The sequence below is a fragment of the Perna viridis genome, chromosome 13 (genome assembly GCF_037379345.1).
Source record: "Perna viridis isolate PV_CMFRI_1.1 ecotype Kerala chromosome 13, ASM3737934v1, whole genome shotgun sequence".
Taxonomy (NCBI): Eukaryota; Metazoa; Mollusca; class Bivalvia; order Mytilida; family Mytilidae; genus Perna; species Perna viridis.
Genome location: NC_142457.1, coordinates 6,452,356 through 6,469,058, shown reverse-complemented (window position 1 = coordinate 6,469,058; position 16,703 = coordinate 6,452,356). Strand labels below are relative to the sequence as shown.

General features: G+C 31.9%; 2 protein-coding genes across 6 annotated transcripts; both read left to right on the top strand.

Moving 5' to 3' along the window:
• Positions 1-2,095: 2,095 nt before the first annotated feature.
• On the top strand, positions 2,096-6,487 carry LOC148599380 (uncharacterized). The gene is made up of 2 exons (XM_088559124.1): positions 2,096-2,125; positions 3,132-6,487. Exons 1-2 carry the CDS (start codon positions 2,098-2,100, stop codon positions 6,131-6,133), a joined length of 3,030 nt encoding a protein of 1,009 aa, XP_088415250.1. The 5' UTR covers positions 2,096-2,097; the 3' UTR covers positions 6,134-6,487.
• A 4-nt stretch (positions 6,488-6,491) lies between these two features.
• On the top strand, positions 6,492-14,387 carry LOC148599379 (uncharacterized). Of its 5 annotated transcripts, XM_088559125.1 has the most exons (8): positions 6,492-7,956; positions 8,411-8,550; positions 9,088-9,291; positions 10,334-10,475; positions 11,011-11,034; positions 11,729-11,815; positions 12,284-12,354; positions 13,616-14,387. In XM_088559125.1, the coding sequence occupies exons 2-8, from the start codon at positions 8,486-8,488 to the stop codon at positions 13,629-13,631; spliced, it is 609 nt and encodes a 202-aa protein (XP_088415251.1). In that variant the 5' UTR covers positions 6,492-7,956; positions 8,411-8,485; the 3' UTR covers positions 13,632-14,387. The 5 variants fall into 5 exon arrangements, with proteins under 5 accessions (XP_088415251.1, XP_088415256.1, XP_088415253.1 ...); XM_088559130.1 differs by lacking the exon at positions 8,411-8,550; XM_088559127.1 differs by lacking the exon at positions 11,011-11,034.
• Positions 14,388-16,703: the final 2,316 nt, after the last annotated feature.

The following is a 16,703-nucleotide window of genomic DNA, read 5'->3' as shown; positions in this document are numbered from 1 at the left end:
CCCTGTTCGAGAAGCCTATTTTTTAGAGTTCTAGCGCGATATACAAAGTCTTCGTAGTTTCGACAAGCTCTGGCATAACGTATGAGTTGTGATATGAACACTCTATACGCAGGAGCCGAAGGGATGCTGCCGCGGATGAAAGGAAAGTTGACAATTCTGCATGAAAAATTGAATAAACATATTCTAAAGCAAACTTAAGTGCCGGGCTTTTCATTGACTCGCTCTTATTGAAACGATGTCGGCCAAGATTTTTTACAATAGATTTGTCATGTGCATTAAATTTATACTGTAATAACATGTGACAATGCGTAAACAACTAATTGTAATGCACAAAAAGATATATGTTAATTGAATTGGAATAACTGCATCATTTTCTGCATTGCTATTTGCAAGATATGACATATGACACGATGTTTATCGTATTTTTCTTCCACAATTAACATCATCATGCATGCATATGAATTTGATTTGTAAATATATCACAATTAAAACGTAGAAGTGAAATTATTACGCTTTCGACTCCTGGTTAAGGCTTAAGGTAAGATTTTTTTATATGAAAATGTATTCCTTTAAAAAGAAATCTTCTCATTATAAGAAATCTTGACCAGCTTTACAGTTTCTGTGGTTTTACACGAACAAAACGCGGAGGAGAATAATAAAAACAACAAAATGTGAAATTATGCCAGGTTACATTGAAGCTCATAACAACGAAAAATAATGAAAAAGACTACTAGCATGATAAGTTTTGCAAAAATCAACTCATTGGACTGGCGCTTCTCTCTCCATTACATTATGATGTCTGTAACCATTGCAAAAAAAAGATAATGATATTAAGTGCAAAACAATACTGATACTTGAACTTCAGGCGTAGGCCCCGGACTATATGCATATCATTAAAAAATGTTGAAAAAATCATTAAGAAGACGAATAAGTCCATCTTACTTGATTATAAGGAGTATTCGCAAATGAAGTGAAAAGCCGATTCACGGAAATCTTTCTATTTAATCTATTTATTTGGAAAAGAGTCCGTTTGAATTGTGAAGCTCTACGTTAAATGGGAACAATATACAAATCCACCAAAACGACTAATGAAACAACAAATATAGTTTTATTTCATATCAATATACAGAATAGTGTTTTTACGGTCAATCTAGGATTGTTTTTGACAAAAGTATGTGCTATAACCTACTAACAAACAGCCTTGAATTGTCTCAAAATATTTTCAAGATTACAAGAAACCTATTGTTTTAGATAAAAAACGGTCGAATGTTATATGCAGAAAGCAATAACAAAAATAAAAAAAAATAATAAGAATTTAGGAAAATGCTTAAAATGAAACGACAAAAAATAATTTCCCGCACAGCCATTCTCAATGTTTTCGGTGTCATTACTTAAAATAACTGAAAAAAATAGATTTCACACAGATTGTAGAATAGAAGAACATTTTTTTTCATTAATTGTGTTTTCAGACTTATTGTTGCGTAATACAATCAATGATCTAGTTTATGCTTTGAAGGGCTCTTTTTGACGCCGGAAAAACAAATCAGTTATCTCACCTTTCACAAATAGAGAATCTGTAAACACAATCTCTTTAAATCCCTTTTTTTCGTGCACTTGTTTGTCGATATTAATCTCGATCACAGTACATCTTCTGCGAAATACACTTATATATACAAGAAGATGATGATGATGATGACATTCGTGATGTTAAAAGTTATGATGATCATGTCTTTAAGACAAAACATTTACCAACTATCAAACTAGAAGAAAACGTTTACTTTTCATTATTATTTCATAGACGTGTTTAAAAAATAGTTCGTTCTTCTCCATGGTTAGAATCTCATAATTTCAAAAATCGATGCCTATAATGCAGGAAGGAGCAATCTAAGGTTTTGAAGTAAGTAATGCTGTGCTTGGGTACCCCATTCCGCCACCTGGGGCACACAACCTAGTTGCTCTGTGGGCAGAGCGCCCTAGCCCCCGGCTACGGTTCTGAGCACTATTTAATCGCCTTTTACGACAAGCTTTGCGCTACTACAGGCCTATTCCGTGATTTTCTAAGTCTGTATCACTTTGTTTCATTTTTCAGGTTTTGTAATGTTTAACCTGTGTTATGTTGTCTCAGGTTAGTGCTTACAATTAATTGTCATTCTTTATTCATCCGTTTTGTGTTCGCCTATTTCTGACCAATTTTCGCCCTAGCTATTAGTTTGTGAAAAATTTTCAAGTTTTGTTATATTTTTAAATTTTTTCTAGAAATTTTATGGAAAAAATTGCTTCTCCTTGAAGTTGGAATCCTCTCCATCAAAGACATAATTTACGCCTATTTTAAGCAATAGTTAATATATCCCTACCAACAACAAGTATATTATTTTGGCTAGAAGTGGATTAACTCTTAATTCAAATCTGGTGAAGTGAAGTGTTGAATTGTTTGGTTAATAAGTCATCTTGTATGAAATTCATACGTAATGAATTATTTCCTTGCTTAAGGAGTTCATATACTTTTCAACGAACTTTGCATGGACTGCAATTGTGTTTAATCTTGTGTATCATCATTTTTCTTCCGTTTTAATTCGTTCTTATTTGTTTGATTACTTTGCAATTCGTTCCAAACTTTTAGCATTGTGTGAAAACTTCTGACATCAAGTAAAAGTGTTCAGCATGAGTTATTATCTTTTTAGAAGTCATTTTTTGATATTTTTATTATATTGCCTTCAAACATTTTCTTCTGTAAAAGTACAGGACAAAATTCATATGTGTTTTAAATGGAAGAGGTGTAATCATATTTTATTTTAAGAGAGTTAAACCAAAGCGATATTGAACTCTCCCGCAATCGAGTTCTCATTTTCAAAGTACAATGCAATTCAATGCAAAGTTATGCATTTGCTATGCGTATTGCATTCGTTATCGATTCGTTTTCAACGCGTTCAGGTCGGTAATAATATATTTCGTTCTACCTTTTCTTTCATGTTAGTTTTTCGTTTCTTAAAGGTCGCTTTGAATGATTTATTGTATCAAGATTTGATATCTAACAAAATGTTGCCATTTATCATTTTAAAATTGTATTTAGCAACTGATATTTTTAAGTAAGTGAATAATACTGAAATTATAACATTGTGTTTATTACACAGCAATAATGATTCCATACGTCTATGCAACTACGGGTATAACAACAATTTCGAGTGAAAAGACATATGAAGTTGAATCAATAAGTAATTTAAATACTCAAAATGGAGCAAATACAATATATTCACAATATCCAGATACTACAATCATTGGGGAAGCAACCATTCTTACAGCAACACGAAGAGGAACAACCCAAGGTGATGAAAACACAGTAACAATAACTACTCTGCCAAAAACAACAAAAGAAGATACAATCTCAATTACAACAACATCTCCAAGTAACAACGGGAATGAAAATACAATTACCATGATATATCCGTATACGACAATGAAAGGAGATAGAAGAAGCACACTTACAACAACGTCTGCAAGTGGAAACAACGCAAGAGATGTACGCACAATAATCTCTCAAAATGCAGCAACTAAAAGAGACCAAACCACAAACACGACATCTTCAAACCAACAAAATCTACAGTCAATAACAAAATCTATAAGTAGGACAACCCAAGACGAAACTACAGTATCAACTACATCCCCTGATACAATAAACATGGATGAAACGATGCTAACAACAGAATCCACAAGTAGATCAACCCACGAAGAAACTAGAGTGACAACAGCTTGCCCGGATACAACAAACACAGAAAATGAGACCACTCAAACAAAAGCTACAAGAAGGTCAACCCAAGATGAAACTACCGTAACAACAGCATTCCCGGATACAACCAGCATTACATTACAATCTACAAGAAGGTCAACCGAAGACGAAAGAACAGTAGCAACAACATCTCCTGATACAACACACATAGATCAAACCATGCTTACAACAAAATCTACAAGTAGATCAACAGAAGACGAAACTACAGAAACAACAGCATTCTCGGATTCAATACACACAGGAGATAAATCGATGCTAACAACACAATCTACACGTAGATCCAATGACGACGAAACTACATTATCAACAACATCCCCTGATACTACAAACATAGATCAAACCATGCCTACAACAAAATCTACACGTAGATCCACTGAAGACAAAACTACAGTAACAACAGCATTTTCGGATACAGAACATACAGGAGACGAAACGATGCTTATAACAAAATCTACAAGAAGATCAACCAAAGACGAAACTAGAGTAACAACAACATTCCCGGATACAGCAACCATAGGAAATGAAACGATGCTTACAACAAAATCTACACGTAGATCCAATGAAGACAAAACTACACTATCAACAACATCCCCTGATACAACAAAGATTTATGAAACCATGCTTACAACCAAATCTATAAGTAGATCAACCGAAGACAAAACTACAGCAACAACATCCCCGGATACAACAAACATGGATGAAACGATGCTAACAACAAAATCTACAAGAAGGTCAACCCAAGACAAAACTACAGTAACAACAGCACCCCCGGATATAACGAACATAAAAGATGAAACGATGCTAACAACACAATCTACAAGAAGGTCAACCCAAGGCGAAAGAACAGTATCAACAACATCCCCGTATACTACAAATATAGATCAAACCATGCTTACAACAAGATCTACAAGTAGGTCAACAGAAGACAAAACTACAGTAACAACAGCATTTCCGGATACAACAAAAATAGGAGATGAAGCGATGCTTACAACAAAATCTACAAGTAGATCAACCGAAGACAAAGCTACAGTAACAACAGCATTCTCGGATAAAACAACAATAGATGAATCGATGCTTACAACAAAATCCACAAGTAGATCAACCAAAGACGAAACTAGAGTTACAACAGCTTCCCTGGATACAACAAACACAGAAGATGAGACCACTCAAACAAAATTTACAAGTAGATCAAACCAAGACGAAACTACAATGACAACAGCATTCCCGGATACAACATACATTACAGATGAAGCAACGCATACAACGAAATCCACAAATAAATTAAACCAAGGCGGAACTACAATAACAGAATTTCTGGATACAACATACATAGTCAATAAAACCACGTTTACTTCAAAATCTACAAGTAGATCAACCGAAGATGAAACTACAGTAAGAAGAGCATTGCTGGAGACAATAAACATAAGAGATGAAACCACACTTACCACAAATTCCATAAGTAGACCTAATCAAGATGAAATTACAAAAATAACAGCATTTCCGGATACAACGGAAACAGAAGATAAAACAACGTCTACAAAAAAATCTACAAACAGATCAAACCAAGATGAAAGTGCAATTACAACAGCATTAAAATCAGTAAATAGATCAGCCCAAGATGAAACTACATTAACAACAGCATCCATGGATACAACAACCATGAGAGAAGGAACCACGCTTCCAAAACAATTTACAAGTATATCAAATCGAAATGAAACTACAATACCAACAACAACTCCTGATATAACAAACATAGGAGGTGAAACAACGCTTATAACAAATTCTACCAGTAGATCAAACCAAGATATAACTACAATACCAAGAGCATCCCCAGAGACAACGACGATTGGAGATGAAACTACGTTTACAACAACATCTACAAGTGGATCTAACCGAGATATAACTACAATAAAAACAACAAAAGCAGGGAATAAAACCTTGCTTGAAACAGCATCTCAAAGTGGATCAGACCAAATAAATTACAACACAACACCAGCAGCATTTCTGGATATAACAACCAAAGGAAATTGGACTGGGCTCTCATCTGAAAGTGGAACTAATAAAAAAGATGAAACCACAATAACAACCAAAGGGGATGGAACTATGCTTACAGCAACGCGTCAAGGTGGAACAAACCAAGGAGATAAAAATACAACTACTACAAATTTTCTGGATACAACAACCGAAGCAGTTGAAAACTCAATAACGACAAAATCAACGATTACAACGGCTAATCGAGAAGTAACCTCGGCTATTTCAACATTTACAACCAGCACAGTCATCCCTCCCTCGACTTTTCCTGCTAAATTCGGTACACATCATTTTACTAAGTATTACAGGTTCTTTTGATGAAATATTGTTTTGCTAAGCAAAGTTTCTCCGCAGAGGATATTTTTTTTAGAATCAGAGAAAAATCATTTGAAAATCATTAGAATCTTAATTAAAAGCAATGATTATTGCTTGATTTATATATTAAATAGCAATCGACATAAGAATCAAGCAAAATGTAATTTATGGTCGGAAAGTGTACATATTTTTATTTTGTGATATTTTGTTTAAAATGTCATTGTAAACAGAAAGTAACACGTGGCTTTACATATATCCCTTCTCCATAGGAAATAAAAAATTATAACGAATGTACTATAGAATTCAAAATAAAGGTTGATTACTTTAATATGATGAATTTATGGAATAATACCTTTTTTTTTTCGCCCGCTTCGGATATGGGAAATATAAATGATACTTAAATACTGTAGAAACTATCGATGCAGATTGGAATGAATAAATACACATTTTACATAAAAACGTATAAAGCAACAAAAAATGAAAATATGTCGCTTCTTTTTGTGTTATTTTTTCAAATTTTATAGAATTTATGGAATAATACCTTTTTTTTTTCGCCCGCTTTGAATATGGGAAATATATTAATTAATTTGAAGCACCAAAATAAAAAAAAATCCTTTTAGCACAACTAGTTAAGTAGCCCTCCTTAGGTGGGATAATATTGTATGTTTGGGATGATTCGATTGAGTTTTTTATAAATTACTATTACACCTGTTTTAGATGTTGTAATAACTTTCGAGTTTACAATCTACTTGAATATTGTTGATCCTAACTCTCATAACAAATCAAGCGTGAATTACAGAAACTTTGTATACAATTTAACTAGACAAGTAAGTATTTTATTCTGGTAAGAATAGTGTTATTTTTCAACTTTCATATAAAGCTTTTCTTCATTTCTGTTTGCACTCACTCTTCTTGAAGTTTATGAGTTTTCAAAATTAATTTTCATTTGAAAGAAAAAATCAAATTTGAGTTTTATTTTTTTAAGCCTAAATGACAGATGCATATTTAAACAATATTTGACATTAAGTACTTTGATTATTTATGGTGGTATATTACTTTGTTATGAAATTAATTATCGTTTTGACTGTTATTCAATTCCAGCTTGAAAATGGGTATAAAAAAGAAGCAGATGGTTTTCGTTACGTCTTAGTTACTGATATCTGGCATTAAATTTGACTATTTGCACTTTTAAAAAAAATAAATAGAGCTTTTCATGCAAGCATTACAAAAACCTAGTATGGATATATTTAATGATGGTTTAAATTCAACTGTTATGTTTTTGATGTCTCGTGACTGGCTTCCTCTATAATAACAAAACACACATATCTAAGAGGATTTAAAATATACTTCATTAATGACAACTTTTTCAGGAAGATAAAGTTTAGAATTTTCCAATTTTCATAAGCACAGAACGATTTATTACTTATACGTTAAGTTCCATTGGCAATGTCAGATAAAAGGTCCACTTAACTTATAACTTAAACGTATGATTTTAGTTACTTTATGTTTTTGTTGTGTACGTCTGTTTTCCATGTCTGATCTTTTGATTACCGCTATCACCTTGGTTCCCTTGATTACTCTTTAATATAATTATGCTACGAAGAAACTACATGGTTCGTTTTCTGATATTTATGACTATTTCAGCATTTCATGTGAAAAGGTGGAGGCAAATATTATTTATTCTTGCCAGCCATACACTGCAGGTGAAAACAACAAAGGAAACACGACTTTATTCATCGAATCATTCATAGTTAGTACACGAAATGTACTGGAAAATATATCTGGTGTTCTTATAGAAGTCTCTATTCAAAATGCTGGTCAATCAGGTACTATGGGGTACTATGAATATATTTACCTTAGGCTTCCAAATTAGTAGCATGAAAGTAAAACATTGTTTTATTTCTACAATAATTTGTTGATTAAATGTACATATTAAAATACATATGACGCCATAACTAACAATAAGTCCATATGATTGATTGATGTCCTATTGTATATATTTTAAGCAAATTTAGTCAAAAACAGTTGAACAATTAAACAGACACCAGTTTAAACCAGCGAGATATGCTGATCCGGATATTTATGGTGCTGCATGTCTAGAATGAAAACAGTAACGGCCATTTTAAAGTCTTTCTTATGGCTCATGACAGAACCATGTATTTCCGCAAATGAGTTTTACACGATATCTAGATACAAACTAGGCGGTCATCAATTTTTACAAAGCTTCTAACTGAGACATAAAGTTAGACATTTAAGCATTACATTACGATTGAATTTTAGCTAGAATAGCTGCTATTAAAGACTCAGTTTGTCCACAGTCATAAATTAGATAACGTCACGTGCAAGGCTTTGTGCATGCTTATGAACCCGTGTAGAGAAAATGGAAAATGTATATATCACGGGACACAGCTTAAATGTTTGTAAGTTATATAAAAAAAATTCCTTGAAATTTACTTAAATGTAATTTTGTTTAAAATCGCATATCATTTGCTCGTTTTTGTGTATACACAACTGTTAAACAACTCTTAAATTGGAACCGATGATTTTCGTTATTCCTGTTCTAATTATTATTGAACTTTCTCGTGTTAAGAAAAAACAGGACAATCATATTGCTTAATAGTATTAAACTAGATCACAAAACATGTATATGACTTTCGTATAAATGCAATGTAGAATTTTATATTTTTTTTCACAATTAGCCGTTTGTTCAGATGACACAGAATTTCCACACAATGCTTTACACTTTATACGTAACCGACATTGAAATTGTTTATTTGGTTTAATCAGAGCCGAAATAATTCACGCACGCTACTGTTTGGGTTGCAATATTCTGCAAAATTATGACTCATTCATTTAGTATGAAGAATAATTGTGAGTAATTGTGAATAAGTCCGTTATGCATATTTATGCGGTTATTCATTTTAACATACTATTTGCGCTTTTTGTTTTTGTTTAAGATGCCGGTATGATGACAAATATTCATATTCTGGAGATAATTGCGAAATCAAGACAGAAAAACTTACGTTAGATTCTAAATACATTATAGCACTATCCACAACAATTTGTGCAGTCTTATTGATTGCCATTGGGGCTATGACGTACCTATATTATGTAAAGGGGAGAAGAAAGATAACACATGCTGATGATAACAATATATATCTGTAAGTCATTAAAAGGCTGTCCTTGAAAAATCAGGCAGATGATATGAATGGCACACGGTAAATTTTATCCCACTGAATTTTTTGTTCCAATATTATGTATATTTGTCAAAAAATTTACTTTGAATAGACAATGGATGGCTGAGAAAATGATTGGAAAGTTTCCTAATAAAGCAACCAATTTTGCACAAATGTAAAAAATTCTCTCCCTTATTTAATGCATTTTAATGCTTTCTGTGTATTTTGTTCAACTTAAATATTGCAGTTTATCAAATACCAACATTCATCTTTGAGAAAAAAGTGCCTTTGTTAAATTATATGGATGAATTTTTTAAGGACAATTTGTCATGTGCAACCCACTGCCTGGTTTTGCATGGACATCCATTGGTTATTCAACCAATTTAAATTATCCAGAACTTTATAAATTGCCTCGCATAATAAAAAAGACTTTTCATGTTGAATTTCTTTTCAACTGAACTTCCCAAAGATAAACCTTATTTGAAAGATAAAAGTACGAACGGAACATGATTCTAAAAATGTTGTCAAATTATTTGCATCCCTTTAAATGTCTTCAAAATTGTTTGGCCTCCTACCTGTCTTTAAATGTTTTAACGGTAGCACTGTAACAGTTAAATATAAATTTAACAATTTGTCGTAGTCCTGATGCAAGAAGAACGTCGGTTATTAGTAATAAAAAAAACTTACTTACACATCATATTTCGAAAAGAAATATTTGTTTATACTTACTAGTTACAGTTGCTACTCATTGTTTTTTTTTAAGTTCAAATTTTCTGTGAAATGTGTTTGTGTCAACAATCTATCAAGTAGTGAAGTTACCATGAATGAAAATACAAAATTAGATTTAAGGAAAGCAATCATAAGTGTTGATATATTTGATTTTCAAACCTTAAAAGACATAACGACTGAAGAAAAAGAAACTCTGACTTACTGCGTTATTGAGAAAATCGTTGGTTAAACAAAATTAGATTGATCTAATGTATATAAACAGAAAAATAATTCCTGTCTTACAACACTTTTATTACAGATCTGGCAATAATTCTGAATGGACACATGAATCAACCAAACAGCCACAAGATTGTGTCGTAAGAGACTCAAAACGAGATTGGAAGGAGAGTCTAATGGATAACACGGGTCTTTCTACAACTACGACAGGACATATCAATAATGTAATTATGTCTCATGGTTTTGCATTACTATTAAGCATTTGTTTGATATGTACATGGATTTATGAACATCAAACTACCTACTTGGTATGAAAGATTGCCATAATTAGATAACTGGCACAAAGACGAAATAATATTGTGATCGCCAGCAAATTTTCATAACATTCAAACCAAAAATATTTGTTTTTATGGACGTCACACGATATACTTTAATGAATATTTTATCAATTAAATTTTCGAACTTTACCCCGGACTTCACTTTTTATGAGCAACTCGGCGGGTGTTTCTAGAAAAGCAGAGGACGCTTACCCTACCGGTGCACCTGGTCCATGCTCCCAGTTTTTAGTGGAGTCCGAGTTGCTCATTTACTTTTGTTACTTTGTATGTATGATTTTAGTTACTTTATGTTCATTGTTGTGTATGTCTGTTTTCCATGTCTGGTCTTTGTCCCTGGATTATATTCTTTTGATTACCGCTATAACCTTGGTTCCCTTGATTACTCTTTCTAATTAGCTTATATATTGTTCATCTGTTTTAGGATTTTCCTATAGATAATATCAGTGTAAGTCTACAAAATAAAACAATATATCATATATTTAGATTACAATATATCTTTTTTGTATATGCATTATAAGAGTATGTTTAAACCCTATATATTTTACCCTATATCGCATACCCTATATCACATCCCTAGACTTATATCATATACCATATATCACACCCCAAGACCGTATATCACACCCCTTTACAGACCACACTTGAAGTATGGTTAAAGTATATGATATAATGAACATGACATATTAATATCTGTATCGCAAGCTATATCAACCCTCGACCTATATCATCCCATGGGCCTGTGGCCCTTAGGATTATATAGGAGTCTTGGGTTGATACAACATGTAATACAGATTTAAGTGTATATCAAAAAACGTCATCAAAATTATAACCCTAGTAGTAACGTTTGGAAAAAAGCATACAAAGGAACAAATATTTGGAATGAACTACAGGTAGGTAGGGTAACTGCCATATATCCACATTAATATAGTCCCTTTTTTTCTTTTCTTTAATTTGTTTTTATTTTTGCAGTGTATTTTTCATTATTTTGTGTTTATATTCGCATTCAGTGTCTTAAACTTTTCATTAATTTGCAATTCAGTAATATGATATGAGTAGTATCATACAATTAGAAGTCGTATGTTTTTAAAGCAAATGATTACGTTGCTAGATAATAATGAAACATCATTTTTATTATAAAGATGTCTATTTACAACCGCGTTTTTGAGTCCAATATAAATGAAGAACCAGAAGATAGTACAGTAAACAAACACAGAATTTCTTCAGAGGTAAATATAATGATTTAAAAACAAATGTGCTTCCCAAACTTAACATATATATTTCTGACATTATATTGTTTAACTCTTTATTTGTTGATCGGAAAATTGATGAGTTTATACATAAGAAAAAAAAAACATATGTACATTAAACTTGGAATAACACAATGATATAGGGTCTGTATATTCCTGAAATGTTCCAAATAGAATAGAGCTTACCGAAATAAAGGAAACAGTAGATCTTAACGTAGTTATTAAAGGAAAATTATGATATTTACTGCGTATTAGTAACCCAAATATAGTATAAATAGGGGAACCGTGTTCAGGAGATTTTCTAAATGTTATTCGTTATTCAAAATGTCCGAAGCAGTTTTAAAAAGTATAGATAGCCGAATAAGGTGGTGTTTCTTTTTGCTGTTAGTCCTATCTGAGTTGAAGTTGTTATATATTTGTAAAAGATATATTTGTGTTGTTTTGCAGTATGACATTCCAAGACCACAGCCCAATCGTAGTATTGGGTCGTTTTCGTGTGATTTCATCACGGAGGACAGGTGTTTATAATACACATGAATCAATTATTTATTATCAATTAATTATCAATTAAATTGAATAAGTGATAAAAAGCTTATATAAATATTTAACTTGACAATGTTATCTCCATAAGGATTTTTCAGATGATTAAGGGCAGAGAAAATCGTACTGATATGTTAACACAAAAATAAGGATGTTGTAAGCGCAAATGTTTTTGAATTCTTCAATATGGGTTTAATGAATTTCAATAACACCATGGCAGCCAACTCCTAATTTTAGAAAAAAAAACAGAAATGTGAATTTAGAGACTCGCAATATAAAAAAGTCGTTTTATAACGACAAAAAACTGGAATGAAGTAATCTAACAAATTCCCTACAAAAATGTACATCAATGCTTTTGCTATAGTACTGACGTACGTTCCACTGGTTAGATATTCATATTTTGTTTGTATGAAAATTTATCAAGAGCATAATTTCTTTAATAAAGAGGAGAACATGGGTGGTACAAAATGAGTAGAACTATATTTTATATACTCATTTGTGTAGGGGCTTTAATTCGATAACCTTGTCTGTACATTCGTTACACTTTTTTGTAACAAATTTCTCAGCTTCTACCGAGGGGATTCTTAGATTTTTGATAGATTGCTTTTAACGATATCTCCCTTCCTAGGTTTCTCTGAAATGGTTTAGCGGAGCATTCTTAGCACAACAAGTGTTTTCCTCGCCTTAAATGGCTTCGTATTCCACCACGAGTAAGCACCAATTATTTTTTTAAAAAATGTTTCAAAGAATATTCTTTTAGAAAGGTGAATCCCTTCAGCTTCAGAAGAAACTTTATAAAAGTCTGCCAATGTCATACATGACTTCATTTGTTAAAATATGCAAGGATGGTTTCAAAATAAAATGTATAAATTTTGAAATCGATTTCATTCAGCGGACATTATTTTCGTTCGTAAAGTTCAGTACTCGTTACCAAAACGTTCAGATCGTGAGCACTGCATGTATGTGTAAAATATAGCAATCATTACAGATTGATTCAAGTCAATAAGTGGTTTTGTTCGCAGAAAAAAAAATACAGTGTATTAACTGGCAACCCTACAAATTCATGACATGCTGTTCTATTGTGGATTAAACACTTAATTATAAAAACAAGCCTTTGACCCTGAAATAGGCGTATGGTAAGTGAATTAGTTTGTATTTTAGGTGTCCCTTTGACTAGAGTGTAACAATGGTATATTGTTTGAACATTGCTATGCTCCATTAATTTCATTTTTTTTTCAGATCCACAGAAAACTAATGAAAACACACAACAATGAGTTAATTTAAATGAGTGATACGTACGACAACCACTGAGGTTACGTGCATCTTCATCTATTAATACATAGGCAGAGTTAAAATCATAATCAGTTTTATTGTCATGTCGAACTAGATGAGTTGTATTATACAAATTTTGAAAATTGTCATAACTTATAATATATGTACCACCATTTAACTTAATACATAAGTTATTTCGGTAGTGGTGTGAGGTGAGAGAAACGGATTGAAATATATTAATAGGAGATGTCGTTGCCAATGAGATAGTCATCACAGAATTTTTTATCACAAATTGAAGAAGATAAAATATCGTACAGGGGTTTTGAAAAAAGTCAATGAAGTGTTGTAGTTATTGTGTCGTCTCTTTGAAATGTATAACAATTTTGGGCATTGTATACAATGTAAGGGCTAAAGAGGTAGAACTTGAATTATTTATACATGTGGTTAAACAAAGTTTAATATTAGTTTATTTTGAATTACAATAACATTGAATAAAATGGTATATACAAGAATAGATTTACAAAAATGTGGGTTACAGCTTTTTATTTTTAGACACTTATATACTTCCAAGGCGTCACGAGTATAGAAAATCATCAAAATCATTAAAGAAAACAAATCATTTGTCACCTAGTAGCACAGGTTGTGCTCTCCATTGTGTTTTTTGATTTGATCTTCGTGTGCTAAGTACAAGAACCATAAATATATTGAATGAAAAATGACAATGAATTGTTTCGTATAATAAAAGTTTATTACTCCGTTTTTTTTGTGAGTATTCATTCTGTAGTAACACCTAAGGGTATATTTTTGTCTTAATTGTCACTCAAGATATAAATCGTAGTACATTTACGAGGAAAGCATTATCTAAAATAAACGAAATATTAGATTGGGAAAGTAAATATGAAATCACAGTTGTATTGGTTCCCAGTAATAACACAGTAATCGTTGAAAATTGACGTATACATATAAACATAACTATATTAGTCCTATATTGACAATTCGTCCTTTAAAAGTGTAATCAAGAGAACCGAGATAATGGTTATGCATGTCCAGTGTTCTGTTCTTTTCTTCTTCGAAGAGTAACCAAGAGAACCATGGTCATAGCGGAAATCGAATGAATATAATCCAGGGACAAAGTCCAGACATAGAAAAAGACTCACGCAACAAAAAACTTAAAACAACCAAACTAATACACTCAAAGTAATAAAAGTAAATGAGCAACTTGGACTCTACAAAAAACTGGTAGCATGGACCAGTTGTACCTGTGGGGTAAGCGTCCTCTGCTTTTCTAGAAAACACCCGCCGAGTTGCTTATAAAATGTTCAGAGTAGAAAAAGAAACAACCCAAAGTAATGAAAGGTTGGATTAAGTTTATGTTAACAATCAAAGACTCACAACATCACTTGGTTTGTTGTTATCGAAGAAAACAAAAAGGAAAAGCAATGCGTCTATATTTACATGAATAAGACAAAAAATTTCCTTTGCACACATATTTAATTGCACTGAATTAATTTTGTAAAAGTAAAACGAAAATTCTAAATTCAACACAGAAAATATACCTAGACCTAAATTGTATTATTAACCTGTCAATCTGGATGTCATTCAAAGATTTACACCTTGATTTTGTTTGATCCTATTTTACATTATGAATATAAAATAGGAGTTACCGCATTTGGTACCTGATTTCCCCGAGCTCTGCGCATCCGGTATGACTGCGCTGACGTCATACCCGTAATAAAAAAATTACAATCACCTGTTTCATCCTTATAAGTATAATTAATATCAATTAAGAATACAAGATATAATTAGTAATTTTCGTTCTTTAAATACCACTTTACGCAAAATTGTTTAAAAAAATCTCTAAAATTATGTAGAATTCGATAAATTGACTGGCTTTGAGGGGATTCCCTAATGTGTAATGACCCATGACATGTTGACCTAGTAAACAATGAACTACAAGTGATTTGGAATAATTTACCTGTTATGAATTTTCATATCTAAGCTCAAATCCATGTTCCTTTTTTTTTATAAATCTCCAAAGAAAATGATTCACCATATGCAAGTTTTAACATATATAAAAATAAACGAAAGTTTTATCTGCCATGATCACACAAGAGCGACTGCTTTACTTTGACATTGACCTTAGATAGTGCTATATTCCGATTGGCTAGAATATTATTCTAAAGTAGTAAATGAAGGAAACTTTCAATTTGTTAGTAATCCTGACATTAATGAAAAAAAAACCATTTTCTTCAATTTCGTCTAATTTTAGACAATGCAAAAGAAAAAAAACCTTTTTCTGCCATTGACACAAAATGCATTGCTAACCCAATCTCCTCTGAAGTTGTACAAATGGTTGGACTACTCATTCTTAGGTTATCAACCCATGTAATATTGCTTCATTGTAATCTGAATGTTCCTTCTTGGACACCATATCTACTAGCTGCATATCTTTTACTTTCTCCCTTAGTTCTGACATCACCAAAAGCCTCTTCTAACATTTCTAAATTATAATATGCTCAAAAGAAAAGAAAAACATTTGAAATACCATATGCTAAGTTTGAGAAAGAAATTCCATTAACATCAAATGCTGTGTCAAAAGCAAACAAATCATATCAAAATAAAATAAATGGAAAATTTAGGCAGGGGTCTTCAAAGGAAAACAAATTTAAAGGAAAAGGATTTGCAAAGTCAACAAAAACAAAAAACTTCTTCTGAAAAGAAGTCAAATGTTTTAATGCATGAGGATGGTGATGAACTTGAAATTGCGGATACAGAAATTTGCATCGTGTGTGGAAAATGTCAACCAGATGAACTGAGACTGGATCTTAGTCTTAAAATTGTTAACTGGTCACAGTGTGATTGCTGTCATAAGTGAGTCCATTTGAAGTATTGTACTGAGGAGGAACACATATCTAAATCTGATAACTTCTACTGTCCTTCGTGTGTTACCTCACAGAGCATTTTATAAATAACTTGATTTTGTGACTGTAGCATAGACATGTACAATACAGATATATATATATATATATATATATATATATCAATTGGTTTTAAA